The 21238-nt window shown below is 35.5% G+C and overlaps 1 protein-coding gene across 1 annotated transcript in view; it reads left to right on the top strand.

Annotated features, from left to right (window-relative positions):
- Positions 1–21238, top strand: part of NUP153 (nucleoporin 153) — a 74894-nt gene that overhangs the window by 24212 nt on the left and 29444 nt on the right. Inside the window, exons 3-11 of the mRNA XM_061195756.1 lie at positions 6126–6374; positions 6530–6669; positions 6751–6879; positions 12482–12598; positions 12683–12727; positions 12836–12892; positions 15017–15163; positions 18040–18092; positions 18350–18476. Coding sequence (XP_061051739.1) covers positions 6126–6374; positions 6530–6669; positions 6751–6879; positions 12482–12598; positions 12683–12727; positions 12836–12892; positions 15017–15163; positions 18040–18092; positions 18350–18476 — 1064 coding nt within the window. The remainder of the gene's footprint in view (positions 1–6125; positions 6375–6529; positions 6670–6750; positions 6880–12481; positions 12599–12682; positions 12728–12835; positions 12893–15016; positions 15164–18039; positions 18093–18349; positions 18477–21238) is intronic.

Raw genomic sequence — 21238 nt, 5'->3', positions numbered from 1 at the left:
CTAATTCCCCATTCCCCCTCCCCCCCCAGCCCCTGGTAAACACCATTGTAGTTTCTCTATGACTTTGACTACGTACCTCATATGAGTAGAATCATACAGTAATTAATCTTTTGTGACTGACTTATTTCACTTAGCAGAATGTCTTCAAAGTTCATTCACATTATTGTAGCATATATCAGAATTTATTTCCTTTTTAAGGCTGAAGAATATTCACTGTATGTATTTACCACATTTATTTATTCATCTGTTGATGGACACTTAACCTTACTTCTACCTTTGGCTCTTGTGAATAATGCTGTTAGGAACATGGTTGTACACATCTCTTTGAGACTCTCCTTTCAGTTCTTGTGGATATATACCCAGAAGTGGAATTGCTGGGTCACATGGTAATTCTATTTTTTTTTTTTTTTTTTTTTTAATTTTTATTTATTTATTTTTGGCTGTGTTGGGTCTTCGTTTCTGTGCGAGGGCTTTTCTCTAGTTGTGGCAAGCAGGGGCCACTCTTCATCGCGGTGCGCGGGCCTTTCACTCTCGTGGCCTTTCTTGTTGTGGAGCACAGGCTCCCGACGCGCAGGCTCAGTAGTTGTGGCTCACGGGCCTAGTTGCTCTGCGGCATGTGGGATCTTCCCAGACCAGGGCTCGAACCTGTGTCCCCTGCATTGGCAGGCAGATTCTCAACCACCGCGCCACCAGGGAAGCCCTAATTCTATTTTTAATTTTTTGAGGAACCACCATACTGTTTTCCACAATGGCCGCACCCATTTTACGTTTCCTATCAACAGTGCACAAGGTTTCTAGCTTCTCCACATCCATGCCAACATTACTTTCTTTTGTTTCTGATAGTAGCTGTCCTATTGAGTGTGAAGTGGTATCTCATTGTCGTTTTGATTTGCATTTTTCTGATGATTAGTGATGCTGAACATCTTTTCATATGCTTGTTGGCTGTTTGTATATCATCTTTGGAGAAATGTCTCTTCAAGTCCTTTGCCCAGTTTTTAATCAGGTTATTTGATTTGTTGTTGTTATTGTTGTTGAGTTGTAGGAGTCCTTTATATGTTCTAGATATTAACCGCTTATCATATATATGATTTTCAAACATTTTCTACCATTCTGTAAGTTGCCTTTTTACTCTTGATTGTGTCTTAGTGCACAAAAGTTTTTAAGTTTTATATAGTCCCACATGTCTTTTTTCTTTTGTTGCCTGTCATATCTAAGAAATCACTGCCAAGACTAATGTCTTGAAGCTTTTCTCTGTTTTTTTTCCCTATAAGTTTTATAGTTTTGGGTCTTACGTTAGGTCTTTAAAACAGTTTGGGTTTATTTTTGTATATAGTGTAAGATAAGGGTCCAGTTTCCTTCTTTTGCCTGTGGGTATCCAGTTTTCCCAAAATTATTTGTTGAAGAGACTGTCCTTTCCCCATTCATTGACTGGTCTTGGCACTGTGTCAAGGATCATTTGACCATGTATGCAAGGGTTTATTTCTGGGTTCTCTATTCTTTTCCATTGGTCTACCTGTCTGTCTTTATGCCAGCAGCATACTTTTGATTACTGTTTTGTAATAAGTTTTTGAAATCAGGAAGTGTGAGATCTCCAATGTTGTTGTTCTTTTTCAGGATTATCTTGGTTATAAGTGGTCCCTTGAGATGCCATAGGAATTTTAGGATGGATTTTTCTATTTTGTCAAAAAAAAGTTATTGGTTTTTTTTAAAGGAATTGCATTGAATCTGCAGATCACTTTGGGTAGTATTGACATTTTAACAACATTAGGTCTTCCAACCTAAGAACATGGGATGTCTTTCCATTTATTTACGTCTTCTTAAATTTCTTTCAGCAATGTTTTGTAGTTTTCATCATGCAAGTCTTTCACTTCCTTCCTTAGTTAATTCCTAAGTGTTTTTATTCTTTTTGAAGCTATTAATAATGGAATCATTTTCTTTATTTACTTTTTAGATTGTTCATTGTTAGTGTATAGAAACAAAACTGATTTTTGTATGTTGATTTTGTATTCTGCTACTTTGCCGAATCTGTTTATTCTAACACTTCTTTTTGGTGGAATATTTAGGGATTTCTGTGTATAAGATACATCATTTGAAAACAAGATTTTACTTCTTCCCTTCCAATTTGGATGAATTTAGTTTCTTTTTCTTGCCTTATTACTCTAGCTAGAGTTTCCAATCCTGTGTTAAATAGAAGTGGGGAAAGCAGGCATTCTTATCTTATTCCTGATCTTGGAGGAAAATCAGTCTTTCACCATTAGGTATGATGTTAGCTGTTAGTTTTTCATATATATGGCTTTTGTTATGTTGATGTTTCCTTCTAGTCTTATTCGAGTGTTTCTGTCTGCACTTTTTTTAAAATATAAAATAGCACTTTGAAACTAAATAATCCAGAATTGTTTTGCATTGCTTAAGCTGGTAAATATTTTTGAAGACAAACTTTTAGAAAGATAGTATTGATACATAGAAGAAGATTACAGAGTAATTTCAAGTAGCAAATACAGTCAAGCAGCACAGTAAAGAATAGCAGACTCTTCTTACTCATTGGGGACAGTTAATGTAGGGATGCAAGGAATCATTAATCATTAGGGAATTGTTAATATAATTTAGCATGTTAATAGGTGAAATGAGGTTGTAAATTGTTTCTTTCAGGTAGATACTAAATAGGCATTTGCTAAAACTTAAAAATATATTGTTCTTTATTTCTACTTGGAATATGGAAACCACTGCTTAATATGTCAGTCATCCACAGGCCAGAAATCATGTGTCATGGTGAAACAATAGAAGCATTTTTTTTAAATGTGATTTTTCAAGTGATTTTTTACTAAATTATCATTCTGTAGAATATGGGTGGAGATTCTGGGTACTGTTGTCTTCCTCTGAGAAGTATTGATTCTTGTTTCAGAAAGCAGTTGTTACTGAATGATCATTTTGAACTCTTACATAGTTTTATGTTTTATTAATGTCCATCTGTAGAAAATCCAAGGTGTGTGTTAAGTCCCCTAAAGTGGCAGGATTTAGCCTCCAAACTCTGTCTCCTCTGTGGCTTTTTAGGTGGGTTTACAGCAGGTCTTGTTCTAGGACATGGCCCTTAGTCTCAAGGGAAAGCTCTTCTGGTATCTCAGCTGAATGCCAGGGATTTAAGGAGGTGTTTATGGGACCTCTAAATTCTGGCAGTCTTGGAACTTCACTGTCCTCAGCACTGCTTTTTTTCCCTAGCACTGATCAACCTTCTAGTAGCTGTTTTCTCAGTTTCATAGCAGCTGCTATTTGGTAAGCCTTAGGTGGTCTTGCTCTGTGTATGTATAGCCCGTCCGCGCTCTGGACACTCCTGTGTAGACTTCTGGAGGCCCCTTCCTGCGTAGTTTTCTACTGTCCAATGCCCTTAATTCTGATTTCTGCCTACTGTATTTTGCTTTGACTCCAACTCTCTCTGCCAGGTCTGGAAATGTTCCTAGACAGCTGGGTAGTGATAGGGCTCACTGTGAGTTTTTCTTGTCCGTTTTCTGTTGTCTGAAAGTTATTATCTCTTATATATTGTCCACTTTTATAGTTATTTACAGTAAGAAGGGCTAGTCTAGGGCCCCACTTATTCCAGCCTAACTGGAAGAGAGTCTTTTGGAAACTTGACAAATGATTCTAAAGTTCTTAAAAGTACACCAGAAAATGAATAGAGAAATCCTGAAAAAGAGTAAGGGAAATGTGATGTAAGTCAGAGTAACTTTTACAGGCATTAAATGTGTTACAAAGCTATAGGATTTAAAACATTATGGTACTGGTATAGATATATATCGTTGGGGAAGGCCTCTTAGAATTTACTATGTGGTAGTGGTGGCTTCTCGATCAGTGAGGAAAAGATGGCTTACTTAAGAAGATTGTTTTAGAATATAAACAGACTAACCATTTGGAAAACAGTGAAGCTAAATCATTCCCTCACTACTTCATCATAACTGATTCCATATGGAGTCGAGATTAAACATTATATTGAAATAAAAGCAATACTACCAAAAAGAAGAGAGTAAAATTTTTTATTTCTTAGTCTTGGAATGGTAGAAGTCTCTGTTAAAATACATGTTATTTTCTGATTACAAAGGACACCATCAAAAAAATAATGGTTTTGGGGCTTCCCTGGTGGCGCAGTGGTTGGGAGTCTGCCTGCCGATGCGGGGGACGCGGGTTCGAGCCCTGGTCCGGGAGGATCCCACATGCCGCGGAGCGACTAGGCCCGTGAGCCACAATTGCTGAGCCTGCGCGCCTGGAGCCTGTGCTCCGCAACAAGAGAGGCCGCGATAGCAAGAGGCCCGCGCACCGCGATGAAGAGTGGCCCCCGCTTGCCGCAACTAGAGAAAGCCCTAGCACAGAAACGAAGACCCAACACAGCCATAAATAAATAAATAAATAAAATAAAAAATAAAATTAAAAAAAAATAATAATAATGGTTTTAACCAACAGTGAAAAAAACTAGTGATATTTCAGATGATGTCACACTAATATTACTGATCAAAAAGAAACTAGATTGGACTAGTTTTATTAGCAAGATAAACTATATCAATGAGCACTTAACGGAAGAAATATAAATGACCAATGAATAGGGAAGGGTGCTCAGTATGTCATTTAAATAAATTCAGATAGTAATGATGCCACTGGACACAGTAGATTGACAGAAATCAGAAAAGGTTATTATTATCCAGTATTGGAGAGCATGGGGGAAATATACATTGTCATTTACTATTTATGCAGTATAGCTTAACAGAAAACCTTTGGATCCACAGTATCTCTCATAAGCAAAAGTGAGCATGTACTCTGATCCAGTATGACAGGGCAGTTCCACAAATTATTGTTTATCCATTGATTCTCAGGATACCTTGCACTACTTAGGCTGCTTTATGAGCCCAATCTCAGACTTACAGAGTCAGATTTTTTGTGGGTCACTTAGGCATATTTCTTAAATAATTTCTCCTCATGTTTCTCTTACATATTTAAAGAACCATGGATTTATCCAAAAAGAATACAAAGTCTGCAAATATAAGTGCTTGTATGTTTGATAGAATATTGAGAAAACGATTACATAAATAATTATGCTAAATCAGTCTGATAAAATAGAATGTGGTCTTCACATGGAATGTGCTCTGTATGTGGAGACAAAATTATATGATAAATGAAAAAAACAAGTCAGAACATAATGCATAAGCATGATTATGTGATTAGGGAAAAAGTGTATGCATATAGAATGTCTGAGAGGATATACAAATTTTTTTGAGATATAATTGATTTACAGTATTATATGTTTCAGATGTACAACATAGTGATTCACAATTTTTAAAGGTTATTCTCCCTTTATCGTTATTGTAAAATATTGCTTGTATTCCCTGTGCTGTAAAATAAATATGTCCTTGTAGGTTATACATTTTATATGTAGTAGTTTGTATCTCTTACTATCCCTACCCCTGTCTTGCGCCCACCCACTTCTCTCTCTCTCTCCACTGGTAACTACTAGTTTGTTCTCTGTGAGTCTGTTTCTTTTTTGTAATATTCATTAGTTTGTTTTATTTTTTAGATTCCTCATGTAAGTGATATCATACACTGTTTGCCATTCGCTGACTTATTTCACTAAGCATAATACTCTCTAATACTCTCCATGTCCATCCATGTTGATGCAAAATGGCAAAATTTCATTCTTTTTTTATTGACTGAATAGTATTCCATTAGAGGATATACAAATTTAATAGGTGTTGTTTCTGGAGGGATGGACTTACCTTTTTGTTTTATGACTTTCTTATATAGCTTCTTTGCTTTTATTTTTCCATGAGCAGATTTTATTGTTTTTTTTTCTTTCTTATTGAGCACGTTTTATAATACCAATTCAAGGGAAATCAAGAACCTTGTACTTGTAGAAGTGTATTTGATAATGAAGTATATTTTGACACTAGGTTAGGTAAATTTCAGTTAGTTGAAACTTTGTTTGGCTAAAGAATATCTTAAATTGGGCTTTTGGGAGGCTTCAGTGTTTTGAATTGAAGCTATATTTATTATACGGTATATTTTCTTGAAACAAACACTGTTTTGTTTTGACAGTGTATTGCTTTTTCTAAGTTGAGTATTCATAATATTAATGCTTTTCTTTTAAGAACCGTCGACAACTAGCACTGCTTCAAATTATCCGGATGTATTAACAAGGCCTTCTCTTCATCGGAGCCATCTGAATTTCTCCATGTTGGAATCTCCTGCGTTACACTGTCAGCCCTCCACATCTTCGGCATTCCCAATTGGCAGTTCTGGATTTTCCCTCGTAAAGGAAATTAAAGATTCTACCTCTCAGCATGATGATGATAACATCTCAACCACCAGTGGTTTTTCTTCAAGAGCTTCTGATAAAGGTATTCTTGGCATTTGGTAGTATATAATTTTGGTAGTAAAAATAAATTTCATGGGATAATTTTTTCTAACTTGGTTGTCATTTTCATTTTCTATTTATAAAAATATAGGCCTTGTAATTAGTGGCATTACTATGCATTGCATATTTTTGTTTCAGATATAGCTGTTTCAAAGAACACTTCAGTGCCACCTCTGTGGTCCCCAGAGGCTGAACGTTCTCATTCACTCTCACAGCACACTGCCACCAGCTCAAAAAAACCAGCATTCAACTTGTCTGCCTTTGGAACACTTTCTCCTGTGAGTACTAATTTGATTTGATTTAACCACATTAGTTTTGAGTGTTTATTGCTTATAATTTATCATTATGTTTTTGTGCAGTCACTTGGGAATTCTTCAGTTCTTAAAACAAGTCAGCTTGGAGATTCTCCTTTTTACCCTGGAAAAACGACATATGGTGGGGCAGCAGCTGCTGTAAGACAGCCTAAACTACAAAACACACCCTATCAGGTTGGTTTGAATAGGAGGAGGATTTGTAACCATTTTTTTTTTTTATAATCAATAAGTAACTATTGGTACTCAAATAGAGTTTTGGTTTAGTTATTCTTTGGTGAAATGATAGAACTCTGGATTACATTCTTTTCATTTAGGGGCTATATTAATATTATTTGAGACCTAAGGGAACATTTTATACATTATTTGTGATTTATTCATTCATTCACTCATTCATTCATTCATTTATTTATTTATGGCTGTGTTGGGTTTTTGTTGCTGCGCGTGGGCTTTCTCTAGTTGCGGTGTGTGGGCTTCTTATTGCGGTGGCTTCTCTTGTTGCGGAACACGGGTTCTAGGTGTGCGGGCTTCAGTAGTTGCAGCACGCGGGCTCAGTAGTTGTGGCATGTGGGCCCTAGAGTGCGCAGGTTTCAGTAGTTGTGGCTTGCGGGCTCTAGAGCGCAGGCTCAGTAGTTGTGGTGCACGGGCTTAGGTGCTCTGTGGCATGTGGGATCTTCCCCAGCCAGGGATCGAACCTGTGTCTGCTGCATTGGCAGGTGGATTCTTTTTTTTTAATTTATGTATTTTTTGGCTGCGTTCGGTCTTTGTTGCTGAGCGCAGGCTTTCTCTAGTTGCGGCGAGCGGGGGCTACTCTTCGTTGCGGTGCGCAGGCTTCCCATTGTGGTGGCTTCTCTTGTTGTGGAGCACGGGCTGTAGGCGTGTGGGCTTCAGTAGTTGTGACTCGCAGGCTCTGTAGTTGTGGCACACGGGCTTAGTTGCTCCGTGGCATGTGGGATCTTCCCAGACCAGGGCTCAAACCTGTGTCGCCTGCGTTAGCAGACAGATCGTTAACCACTGCACCACCAGGGAAGTCCCTGTGTGTGTGTGTCTTAGGAAGTAGGATGATTAATTCCTTTTTTAAAAAATTGAGGTATAATTTACATGTAGTAAAATTTACCCTTTCCACAGTATTTGAATTTTAACTGAACACATACAGTTGAGTAACCACTTCTGCAATCAAAATACTGAATAAACATTTCCATCACCCCAGAATATTACCTTGTGCATCTCTGTAGTCAGCCCTTCTTCCTACTTCTACCTCTTGGCAACCACTTATCTGTTTTCTTTCCCTGTAGTTTTGTTTTTTCCCAGGATGTCATAAATTTAATCACATACTATGTAGTTTTCTGAATGTGGCTTATTCTGCTTAGCATAATGTATTTAAGATCAGTCTCTGTATTTGCATATATCAATAGTTAGTTCCTTTTTATTGCTGAGTTATTGTTTATCTGCTCACCAGTGAAAGGATGCTTGGGTTGTCTCTAATTTTTGTCCATTGTGAATAAAGCTGCTATAAACATTAATTTTCATTTCTCTTGGGTAAATACCTAGAAGTTGCACTGCTGAGTCACATGGTAAATATACATTAATTTTATAATAAACCACGAAGGTGTTTTCCAAAGTGGCTGCTACCACTTTGCATTCTCACCAGTATTATAAGTGTGTTCTGGTCAGCACTTGTTATCATCAGTGTTTTGTTTATTTCAGGCATTCTAATAGGCATGTAGTGATAACTCCAACTCACTGTGGTTTTGCATGTCCCTAATGACTAATGATGTTGGGCATCTTTTCATGTGCTTATTTACCATCAGTATATCTTAGGTGAAGTACCTGTTCAAATCTTACTGCTCATTAAAAAAAAATCTAAAAACATTTTTCACTGAGTTATAATTAATATAGCATATTAGTTTTAGATGTGCAACATAGTGATTTGATATTTTTATACATTATGAAACAACTGTATTAAGACCAGTTACCATCCATCACCATACAAAGTTGTTAAAATATTACTGACTATATTCCCTGTGTGTACATTACATCCCTGTGACTTATTTATTTTATAGCTGAAGTGTACACCTATTAATCCCCTTCACCTATTTTGTCTGTCCCTTTTGCCCATTTTGAAAAAAAATTTTTTTCTTATTAGTGAGTTTTGAGAGTTCATTATTCAAGATGTAAGTCCTTTATTAGATATATGTTTTGCAAATATTTTCTCCCATTCTCTGGCTTGGCTTAACAATATCTTGTCAAGAGAAGTTTTTACTTTTGATGACATTCAGCATATTGTTTTTTCTTCCTTTTATGGTTCATGCTTTTGGTGTCATATCTAAGAAATGTTTGCCTAACCCAAGGTCACAGAGACTTTCTTCTGTTTTCTTTTAGAAGCTTTATAGTTTTAGGTTTTAATTTAGATCTGTGATTCATTTTGAGGTAAAATTTTTGTGTGTGGTATGAGATGTGGATCAAGATTCATTTTTTTAACATGCGGATTTTCATTTTTTCTAGTCCTATTTGTTGATAAGACTGTACTTTCTCCATTGAATTGCCTTTGCACCTTTTATGAAAATCAGTTGACCATATATGTGGCTCTATTTCTGGACTTTCTGTTCTTTTCCATTGATGTGTGTGTGTGTGTGTGTGTGTGTGTGTGTGTGTGTGTGTGTGCGTGCACGCACATGCACGTATATATCTATCTATCTATCTATCTTTTGTTAACACTATCCTTTTGTCTTGATTACTATATCTTTATATTAAGTCTTGAAATCAAGTAATCTGAGTCTTCCAAACCCCCCTGCCCCCGCCCAAGATTGTTTTGGCTTTCCTAGTTCCTTTACTTTTTCATAATTTTAGAATTACCTTATCAGTTTCCACAAATCTGCTGGGATTCTGATTGTGATTGCATTGAATCTAAAGATCAATTTGAGAATATACATCTTAACAGAATTGAGTCTTCCAATCAGTGAACACAGTATGTCTCTCCATTATATAGGTCTTTTTATTTCTTTCATCAGTGTTTTGTAGTATTCATCACACAGACCTTGCACATATTTTGTTCGATGTATACCTAAGTATTTTATGTTATTTGGTATTAGTCAACAATAAATAGCCCGAATAGTCTATTCAGTAAATTGAATTCATAGTTAAAGTACTTTCCACCAAAGAGAACTTCAAGCCCAGATAGCTTCCGTGGCAAATTCTACCAAACATTTAAGAAAAAAATAATACCAATTTTATACAAACTTTTCCATACAATAGGAAGGCATACTTCCCAACACATTTATGAGGCCAACATTACCCTGATATTAAACCGGACAAAGACATTACAAGAACTCCACAAACCAGTATTTCTCATGAATTACCTACACAAGCCTTTTCAACAGATATTTGCAAATTGCATCCAGTATATATAAAAAGGATACTACATTATGATCAAGTGGGGTTTATCCTGGGAATGCAAGGTTGGCTCAACATTTGAAAATTAATGTAATCTACCATGGAAACAAGCTAAAGAATAAAAAATGAACATCTCCACAGATACATAAAACACATTTGACAAAATTGAACATCCATTCATGATAAAAATTTTCAGTGACCTAGTAATAGACGGGAAGCTACTCAACCTGATAAATTTTATCTACAGAAAATCTTCGGCTAGCATCATACTCATCGTGAAAGCTTAGTATTTTCTTCCTAAGATCAGGAAGAGAACAAGGATGTCTGCTATCACCGCTACTGATCAGTGTTGTGCTGCAAGTCCTAGCCAAAGCAAGAATACAGAAATACAAGGCACCCTGATTAGAAACGAAGAAGTAAAAATGACTCCTATTCATAGACAACGTGCTTATCTACATAGAAAACCTTAAGAAACGCCAAAAAAAAGTTGTCAGAACTTACAAATGAGTTTAGCAAGGTCACAGAATAAAGGTCAACATACAAAATCAGCTGTATTTACATACATATATAACAGAACAATTGGAAATTGATAAATTTTTTAAAAACATCAATTTAAGGTAAATTGCATCATTCTGTGCTTTGTCCCAAGAGTTACTTGATCATAAAAATCCGGTTTCATGTGTATGTTGTCATGGTGCTTACATTACAGGTTTTGACCTTTTAAAGATGGAGGTGTAATAATTCTTTAAGCCTGTAGGCTTTTGGTAGGCTTTTGGAGAGGGAGATCCATTTGAAGTTGACAATCCATGATATAGAAGTGACACAGAAGCAAGTATATATGAAGATTGTGTCTTGTCCTTAGGAGTAGTTTCTTTCCTAAGTAGAGGATGCTTCTATATGTAATTAACAGTAATTATGAGTCTTATCTCTGAGTGTGTTCTTCATGAAGGGCAATATTTTGTTACTTAAAGTGTTAACTGGATGTTGGAGTTACACAGGGAGTTTTTTCTAGAGCTTAAACTGGACCATATTACTCTTTTTCACAAAATTTTTACAGTTAAAATAGTTCAGCGTGTATTAGAAGATAAGATGAAGCATGCCTGTGATTCATGGAATAGTCCAAGTCAGAGTATATTTCTGCTACTTCCTCCTCTGTTGTATCAAATCCTATACTTTTTAATGCTGAGTCCTGACATACCCTTAGAATCCTTGTCAGCATGAGCTTCCAACTGTTCGTCATTGATATTTGGGGTTAAATCTATTTCCTATTCCTTTCCTAGGGTGTTAGAGCTGGGAGGTATATTAAAGATTCTCTAATTCAGTTCCATTTTATTGATTTGTGAATTGAGGCCCTGAGAGGCCAGTGACCAGCAGAATCCAATGACAGACTGTCATGTTTTCCCCGAGGATTTTAATGTTGCCTCATGTTTGCCAAAGCCTCTGGCCTGAACAGCAATCCTAAACAGTGCACCAAGTTCTTAATAAAACTAACGTAGACTATTGCAGCTACTCTGAAAATAAAATGAATATTGGTATCAGATAGAGAAACTTATTTAAAGTAGTTATTATGATTCAATTTTTCAGATATTATGAGCTATTTATAGAAACTGAGTTATATTTTGATTGTGAGCATGTATCTTTTTTTATATTAAGCATTTCCAGACTACATTTGTGGTAGTCACTTGGATGTTTTGTGGTAGTCACTTGGCTATTGGAATGTTGTAATGCGTTCATGACAAAAGGAAGTGTTTCTATTAGAATTTGTAAACATTGCTTGTGTGTTAAAGGGTACATGTCTATTCTTTATAAGGATTTTTCCTAAACTCCAATTTTAAGAACGTTTAAAAGTCATTTACTAAGAAATAGCCTGAGTATTTAAAATTTTCCTTAAAATTTGAGAAACAAGTCAGTTTAAAAATTTTAATTTCCATTTCAATAAAAGTTTACAGTCTTGTTTAGCTATCTTGGGTGTTACTATAGTTAGAAGTTATTTAATACCAAAAATAATTAATACTAATGCAGTTCTCATTAGTGTTCTTTGATTTAAATATCAGGGATAAATTGATCCAGGTGATACCATAACTTTTTACCAGTTGTCTCATTTTTCACATTTAACATAGCTGACAGGTCTTTAGAGTAGCGTGTGCTATCTTATAATTTTTATCTGATTGTAAAAGTAATTTCTCAGAGAATTGAATTTTCAAGAAAGGCATAAAGAAAAAACGTTGAACGTGAGCTTAATGATACCACCCAGAGATAAGTTGCTGTTAACAGTTAATCCTATTTCACTTCTCACATTCATTCTATTTTGTAAATATTTTCATTGCCTGAAATATGTGCTTTAGAGTTTACAGTTCCAACAAATAACTCAAGGTTTACATTATAGGTACCAGTCAGAAGACAGATGAAAGCTAAGCAACTCAACGCACAATGCTATGGTGTGACTAGTTCAACAGCTCGGAGGATATTGCAGTCTTTAGAGAAGATGTCAAGCCCTCTAGTGGTAAATTTTTTAAATCACAAATTCAGGAGTGTAACAATTTGAGTTTAGTGAAAAATCTTAATTTTGTTATTTCAACATTAACAGGATGCAAAAAGAATTCCATCTGTTTTTTCTTCTCCTCTGAATTCCGTAAGTTGACTTTTAAATCTTTTTAGGAGATATATTTTTATATATTGGTATGAGAGTCATATTTTTTCAAAGTTTCCCATCTATTCTAATAGTGTTTTATTTTTTCAGCCTCTTGATAGGAGTGGGATAGATACCACCACAGATTTTCAGGCCAGAAGGGAAAAGGTAAGACTTCTTTAGCATTTATTTAAGGTATTGGCAGTTTTGTTGTATTTATTTTTAAGTTGGCAAATATACAAATTGACTTTAGTTGATGGTCATTAGGGAACATGTTTGAAAAAATAGATTTTTTTACTTGGACATTGTAGCCTCTTGTGAGGGCCTTACCACATGCTGTATATGTAGTAGATGCTCAGTGAATATTTATTTCTTGGTTATTTGGCATTTCCATCTTCAGTATCCTGGCAGTCTTTTTTTTTTTTTTAACTTTATTTATTATTTTTAAAAATTTTTGGGGGGGTATAGGTGATTTACAATGTTTTGTTAGTTTCAGGTGTATAGCAAAGTGAATCAGTTATACATATGTCCACTCATTTTTTAGATTCTTTTCCCATATAGGCCATTACAGAGTATAGAGTTCCCTGTGCTATACAGTAGGTTCTTATTAGTTATCTATTTTATATATTCCTGTCAGTCTTTATGAGTGACTCTTACAAACATTATGTTTGTTTCCTCATAAACAAACATTATGTCAAATTTGTTATGTGTGATGGGATTTCTAGTTGGCATATCGTCCATCAGTCAGCCAATGTACTGTTCCAAGATAACAGAGCTAATAAAAAATATAATATAGATTATACATTGATAACCTTTTTTAGTGTATTCTATTTGGTTAAAATTAGCTTTGGAGGTTACTGTGGGGAAAAAAAAATGCTTGATAGAGTTAAAGAGGTTTATTTTTTGTCAGTTATATTTGTGGCTAGTTAAATATCCTTCAGGGGAAGCAGATTCCCAGATCATTACTTGTGAAAGCATTTATTATGACACCAAGTTTCCCCAGCAGTAGTTGACTAAAATTATCATAAATCTCTGAATTAATTGTGGGAACTATATTCAAGATATTGGTAAATTATAGTTACTGAAATTCTGAAACCTTAATTGAGTTTTTTCTTGGGATAGCATTGCTTCTCAATTTTCCGTAGTACCCAGACATTTGTAATAAGGCAAGAGAGAATTCATTATTGGCTGCTGTGATGGGATTAATTTAAGCCATTAGCTGCTTTTCTCAGACTCACTTATATCAGATTGCTTAAAAAGAAGTAAAATTTTAAAATTGTGCCATAAGAGAAGTTCTCATCAATAAAAATTTTATTAATGGTTGAGTATAGTATCAATAAAATTTTGGTAATGGGTGCTAGGAAGTATAAAAACCAGAATACAGTATTGTAGTTAAGGTTTTACGGTTGTAATCAGAACAGTCTACAAAATAGACTTGCTCATTGAATTATAGGATCACATTTGTGATGAGGATTTAGGGAAGAGCTACTAACTATACAGAGGCTTTGCCCTGGAAACCAATGCTGTTCACAGCTGCTGCTGGGTGAAAGGACTGTATTCATAGTATTACAGTCTTTGGACAGAGTAGAAGCTCTTGGCTTTATAGTCGTCTTGCACCAACAGGATTTTTACTGTGTTTTCAGTGTACCAAAAGAATGTTGACAAGACACTTGTGTACTTAGATAATGAAGCCAGTTCATCTTAAGATTTGGAATTCTTCACGGTGCTTTACTAATTGGACTTAAATTGTATGACTTTTGATTTGGTTTTTAAATAACAATGGAAGAAAATTTACTTGGAGAGAGATTTGCTCATTTTTTAGCAATTAAAATATTTTCATAGCTAGTTAAAAAAAAGAGAATGTAGATAGTAATTTGGGGAAAATGTGGCAGAATCAGTTTTGGTTCATAGGTTTGAAATTCATCCTGCAAAAGCTTAGATTATTCAAAATACTCTGCAATCGTTTCCATTTTGTGTGTGTCACGTGTGTGAAAAGGCATTAAGTCTAGAATAAAATAGTCTGTGAAACTGTTTTGAAATTATATGTGTATATGTAGGTATATGTCTAAATAAATAAGTACATACATACATTAATAATATAAATACACACACACACCCTTGGTTCTTTACTTTCAGTTTTTCCTCCTAGTATTTGTTTGCACCCACTGGGTATTTCTCTAGGAAGTACTCATAGTTTCTGGGTTACATTAGCTATTGTCAAATAATTTTTAGATATGCATCGCTGATATATGAAAATAAAAGTTTGTCTTTTGATTTCTGCCTGTGTGTAAGGTGGACTCTCAACACCCCCCTGTTCAGAGACTCATGACCCCAAAGCCAGTTTCCGTAGCAGCAAATCGAACTGTTTATTTTAAACCATCTCTGACCCCTTCTGGTGAATTAAGGAAGACTAATCAAAGAATAGATAAAAAGCACAGTGTGAGTATGTGTTTATTTTCACTAGTCTTTGAATATCGATTAAAATGAGTAAGAATAAATAATGTAAAGTACCAGTAACCTACTATTATTGCAGTCTAGCAACTAGATAATGCATAAAGTTTGTGAATTAGTGATGATTACGAATTGGTATGGCTTTAAATGGTTGGCACCTTGGTCAAATCCTAAATTAGTGTTTACTAGTAAACACTAGTATATATTCATTGTTTAGATTAAATAATTTTGCCAAACTAGCTTTATTTGTGTGTTTTGTTTATGTTGCTGAACTATTTGAAAATAAATTTTAGACACCATGACTGTTCACCCCAAACTACTTTGGTATAGATCTCCTATGTTGTCATGTCTAAGCAAATTACTGTCAGTTCCTTCCTAATATTATCTAATATCTAGTTAATATTCATATGTTATTTATAGCTGTTTGGGTTTTTTTTGTTTTTGTTTTTGTTTGCCATGCCGTGCATCTTGTGGGATCTTAGTTCCCCAACCAGAGATTGAACCCAGGGCCCAGGCAGTGAAAGCACAGAGTCCTAATAACCACTGGACTGCAAGGGAATTAATTCCCTATGGCTACTTTTTTGAGCCAGAATCCAAACAGGTTTCACATATTACTTTTGGTTTTGTCTTTCTAGAGCTCAAATCTTCATGCTCACCACATTGTTTTTGTTTTTAAATAACTTCCTTATTGAGATATAATTCATATACGTTGCCATTCACCTATTTATTTAAAGTTTACAGTTCAGTGGTTTTAGTATATTCACAGTTGTTCATCTACCACTACAGTCAATTTTAGAACATTTTCATCACCATCCCCTCCCCCTCACCCAAATCTCACATCCGTTAGTAGTCACTTTCTACCTCTACCCCTCAAGCCCTAGGCAACCACTAATCTGTCTCTATAGGTTTGCTTATCTGGACATTTCATATAAATGAAATCTTAAAATAAGTGGTCCTTGGTGTTTGGCTTATTTCACTTATGTTTTTGAGGTTCACATCATATATTAGAACTTCAGTCCTTTTTATGGCTGAATAATATTTCATTGTTTGGATATACCACGTTTATCCATTCATCAGTTGAGGGACATTTAGGTTGTTTTCACTTTTTAACTGTAATGAATAAATACTGCTGTGAACTTTTGTGTGCAAGTTTTTTTGTGGACATAGGTATTCATTTCTCTTGGGTCTTATAGCTTGGAGTAGAATTGTTAGGCACATTGGTATTTGAAAAGGCCAGGTCAGTTGTCTTATATGATGTGTTTCATATCCTGGGTTTGTCTGTTTTCCTGTGTCATTTAACTAAAGTGCATTTTTTTTGTATTTACATAACATCTTCCTATTTGTGCCTTTGTTTATGTTTAATTTCATTCAATCTTCATAACAACTCAATTTCTTGAAAATTTTCAAACTAAAGTTGAAAGAATAGTACAATATTTACCCATTTCCTTTAACTTGACTCACCAGTCTAACATTTTTTCATATTTGCTTTATCAAACTTTAAAAAAATGATTTGAACATAATTTTGGACTTGCAAGAAAAATCTTAAGAACTCCACATTTTACTACATTACCTTCATGTTTTTCTGTGTTTTCTACAAACAAGGAATTCCCTCACATAACTGCAAAACAATTACCCAAACCAGAAAGAAACTTGATATCGGTACAGTACTATTATTTACAGATTTTATTTAGATGCCAGTTGTCCCAAAAGAAAGAAAATGCAAGATCATGTCTTGCACTTAGTTGTCATATCTCTTTATCTCCTTTAGTCTAGAACAGGTTTTTAGGGTTTTTTTATTTGTTTGTTTTTTGGTATTTCATAACATTGATAGTTCTGAAGAGTAAAGTAAGCTGTGTGTTAGACGTCTCCTCATGATTAAACTCCGGTGTGGTACTTTTGGTAGTCATACCACAGAATAGAGTCTGAACTCTTCTCACTGTGTCGTATTAGGAGGCATGCTCTACCAGCTGGTCCCACTCCTGACACTGTGATAACTAGTTAAGGTGGCGTCAGTGGGATTTCTTCACTGTGAAGTTACTGTTTTACCTTTCGTAATTAATAAGATATCTTTGAGAGGATAAATATCTTTTTCACCCACCAGTGTTAGCATTATTGATGATATTTGCCTGAATCTATTATTTGTAGATGCCAAATGGTGGTTTTCTAATTACACTATTTCTTCTACCTTTATGAAGTTGGTTTTCTACTGTAGGAAGTTTTCTCTTCTCTTTTTTTGTGTGTATTTCCCTATTTAAGTCAGCGTGAATTCTTATATTTCATAAGATTATAATCTTTTATTAGCATTATTTATTTTGATTCTCATATTGTCCCGTATTTGGCCTTTGAACTGGCTCCTGTGTGTCCTTTTAATATTTCCCCATCATTTTTCAAGCACTTAGTTTCTTTTTGATACTGTAAAACAACCCAGGCTCATCTTGTGAGTTTTCAGCCCCAGCCCTGTAATCAGCCATTTCTCCAAGGAACCCTGATTCCTTTAGATGGAGGAACTCTTAAGTTGCAGAGAATCATTTCAAAAAGAATATCCTTGTAAATTTGATTGCACATTTAATAGGCCATAATGAGAGATAAGTAAAAGTATTTTTGTGATTGGTAAGTGTATTAAATTTGTACACTGCTGTTTTGTTGAAAGGACAGTTGTGCTTAGTGACAGTTTATGTGTCTAATCACACTGTAGCTCTTGGTCATCATTCAGGAGACAGGGTATAGGTTGCAGATTTTAGGATTCATTAACTAAAAAATCATCAAATTCCTGATTCCAAATATTAAAATTCACAGATAGAAGGGTGGTGTTAAGAAAATTAAATAAGCAAGCTTGTAAATACATTATGTTTATTCTTTTCTAGACTGGATATGAAAAAAATATGACACCAGGACAAAATAGAGAACAACGAGAAAGGTAATGTCATCTTTATAGTGAAGCTTCTTTATACTCATTTGTAAGGTCTGTATTTGATTTGTATCTGCCTTTTTGAAGATTAAGAACGTTAAAAAAATAGAAACCACACACACATCTGTCAGCTTTTAAAATCACATTCAGCTGAACATTTATTTTCTCAGTTGTTAGCCGTTCTAATTTTTCGGTGTTCAATTAGTTAACAAGTTATGGACCAGAGTAATACATCATTGGTTTTAATTTTCTTTTTCTTTGCCTAGCGGCTTTTCTTACCCAGATTTCAGTGTGTCTGCAGCCAATGGTTTGTCTTCTGGAGTAGGTGGTGGAGGTGGGAAGATGAGGCGAGAGAGGACGCGCTTTGTGGCATCTGAACCTCAAGAGGAGGAGGTAGGGTTGTACTCATAACATGTGTTCTGAAGCATCGTAATACCTTGAAATTTATTATTAAAAGCTTTGGTGTGGTGGTGAGGGGGAGACCTGGAGGTCCCCTGGAGGGGTGGGGTTTGGGGAGACAAGAATAATCTGCCATTGAAACAGTTCCTTAAAAGTGTGTGTGTGTGTTAAGCTGTCAGGCTTTTTTTTTTTTTTTTTTTAATAATTTTTGGCTGCGTTGGGTCTTTGTTGCTGCGCGGGCTTTCTCTAGTTGCGGTGAGCAAGGGCTACTCTTCATTGCAGTGCGCTGGCTTCTCATTGTGGTGGCTTCTCTTGTTGCGGAGCATGGACTCTAGGCGTGTGGGCTTTGGTAGTTGTGACACACGGGCTCAGTAGTTGTGGCTCGCGGGCTCTAGAGTGCAGGCTCAGTAGCTGTGGCGCACGGGCTTAGTTGCTCCATGGCATGTGGGATCTTGGTTTCCCCGACCAGGGATCGAACTGGCATCCCCTGCATTGCCAGATGGTTTCTTAACCACTGGACCACCAGGGAAGTCCGGAGAAATGTTTCCACCTGTGTAACCCAAACCCCTATCAAGCTGTCGAACATTTCCATCACTCCAGAAAGTTCACTCATGCACCTTCCCTGTCAATGCCCATTGCCTCCTGCCCCAGGGACAGTCACTATTCTCATTTGTTCCATCATATATATATATATATGGTTTTGCTGGTTCTAGAACTTCATATTGATACAGTTAGTCAGTATGTATTCTTTTGTTCCTGACTATTGTGAATAAAGCTGCTGTGAACATTCTTGAACCTTTTTGTAGACATAAGTTATTTCTCTTAGAAGTGGAGTTATGAGGTTATGTGATATGTGTTTAACTTTTTAAGTAACTGACAAACTGTTTTCCCCAAAGTGATTGTAACATTTTACACTCCCACCAGCAGTGTGGGGCTTTTCTTACTCAATCAACTACTCTTTATCAGTAGTTGACTGTCATCCTTTAAATTTTAGCCCTTCTGCTTTGTGTATGATGGTGTCTCATTGTAATTTTAATTTGCCTTTCCCTCTTGCTTAATAATGTGTTCTTCTTTATGTGTTTATTGGCCATAATATCTTCCTTTGTGAGGTGTCAGTTAGATCTTTTGCTCTTTTAAAAATTGGATTGTCTTACTATCATCGAATTGTAGGAACCCTATAAATTCTAGACCCAAGTACTTTGTCAGATACGTGTCTTACAAATATTTTCTCCCAGTTTGACTTGCCTAATCCTTTTCTTAACAGTATCCTTTGATAAGCAGATGTTCTAACTTTATGAAGTCTGAACTTACCCATTTTTTCCCATTATTTTTACTGTTCTTTGTGTCCTAAGAAACCAGGCTGCCAAAAAAGTCTCCTATGTTTTCTTCTAGGCGATGTATAGTACTGCTTTTATGTTTTTCCTAGTTTCCCTTTTGATTCCTTATATGATCCATGGATTATTAAGAAGTGGATTTAGTCATGATTTTAATGTTTTGAAATGTATTGAGACTTGTTTTGTAGCCCAGCACATGGTCTGCTTGATAAGTCTTGACGAATGTATATTCTGTGGTTGTTGGGTATAGTATTCTCCAGATATCAGTTAGATAAGATGACTGATAGTATATCTAAGATCTTTGTTCTTGCTGAATTTTGGAGGGAGTGGGGTGGGGAGATGTCTGTTTACTGTGTTGTTGAGATATGAGTTAAAATTGTCAACTTTTATTTGGTGAATTTGTCTTTTTCCCATTTATAATGTCAATTTTTGCTTACTTATTTTGAGGCCCTCATTGGTGCATACACCTTATACCTATTGTGGCTTCTCAGTGATTTGCCCCTTTTAATATTACTAAATGTCCTTTAAAAAAATCTTTGGAAATATTCTTTGTCTTGAAACCTGCTTTAGCTGGTGTTTAATATAGCCAGCCACTTTATTACTGGAATTAGCCTTCTTATGCTTACTAACTGCAAGTTATATCTTTTTCCATCCATTTACTTTCAATCTGTGCCTTTTCGTTTAACGTAAGTCTCTTATAGACAGCATATAATTGAGTCTTGTCCTTTTATCTATTTTCTGCCTTTTAATTGGCATGTTTACTTACATTATTGGTATGGTTGGATTAAGGTCTACCTTTTTTTAAATTTTCTATTTTTCCCACTTGTTTTTTGTTTCTCTCTTGTTGCTTTTGAAAGCTGTCTTCTTTTAGGTTAATTGGAAAAATTAAGAGGAAAAAAGGATGTTAACCTCACATATTCTCCACTTCTTCCAGAAATCTGAATTTCCATTTGGTATCATTTCCCTTCACCCTGAAGAACCTATGGAGCAGGTTTTATGGCGACAGATTCTTAGTTTTGTTTTCTCCAAGTGCCTTTATTACACACCTGTAGTTTACAGAGATTTGGTTTGCCAGAGATTTAGACAGTTTATATGCAGACTTGGGACTCCCCTTCTGTGGCTCTTCATTCCTGCATCTCCCCTTATTTTCTACCTACTGTGATCACCCTTGTGTGTCCTTTGAATGCCTCAACCAACAGATTTGCAGTTTTCTTTCTGAATTTCAACTATCCAACTGGCATCAACTCAAAGAGAGCAGGAAGCTCACTCAGAAGAAGCCCTTCTTCTAAGTATCTTCTTCCTTCCAGTATCTGCTTGCTTTTGGTTGCTTTGTAGTGTTTTCAGATGGATGTTTTTAATATATTGTCCAGAGTCTATAATTCCTATCTGTCAGAGCATTGGTCAGGCACAAGCTCCTCCACC

This window comes from Eubalaena glacialis, chromosome 7, assembly GCF_028564815.1.
Source record: "Eubalaena glacialis isolate mEubGla1 chromosome 7, mEubGla1.1.hap2.+ XY, whole genome shotgun sequence".
In the NCBI taxonomy this organism is placed as follows: Eukaryota; Metazoa; Chordata; class Mammalia; order Artiodactyla; family Balaenidae; genus Eubalaena; species Eubalaena glacialis.
This window is presented reverse-complemented; position numbering and strand designations above follow the sequence as displayed.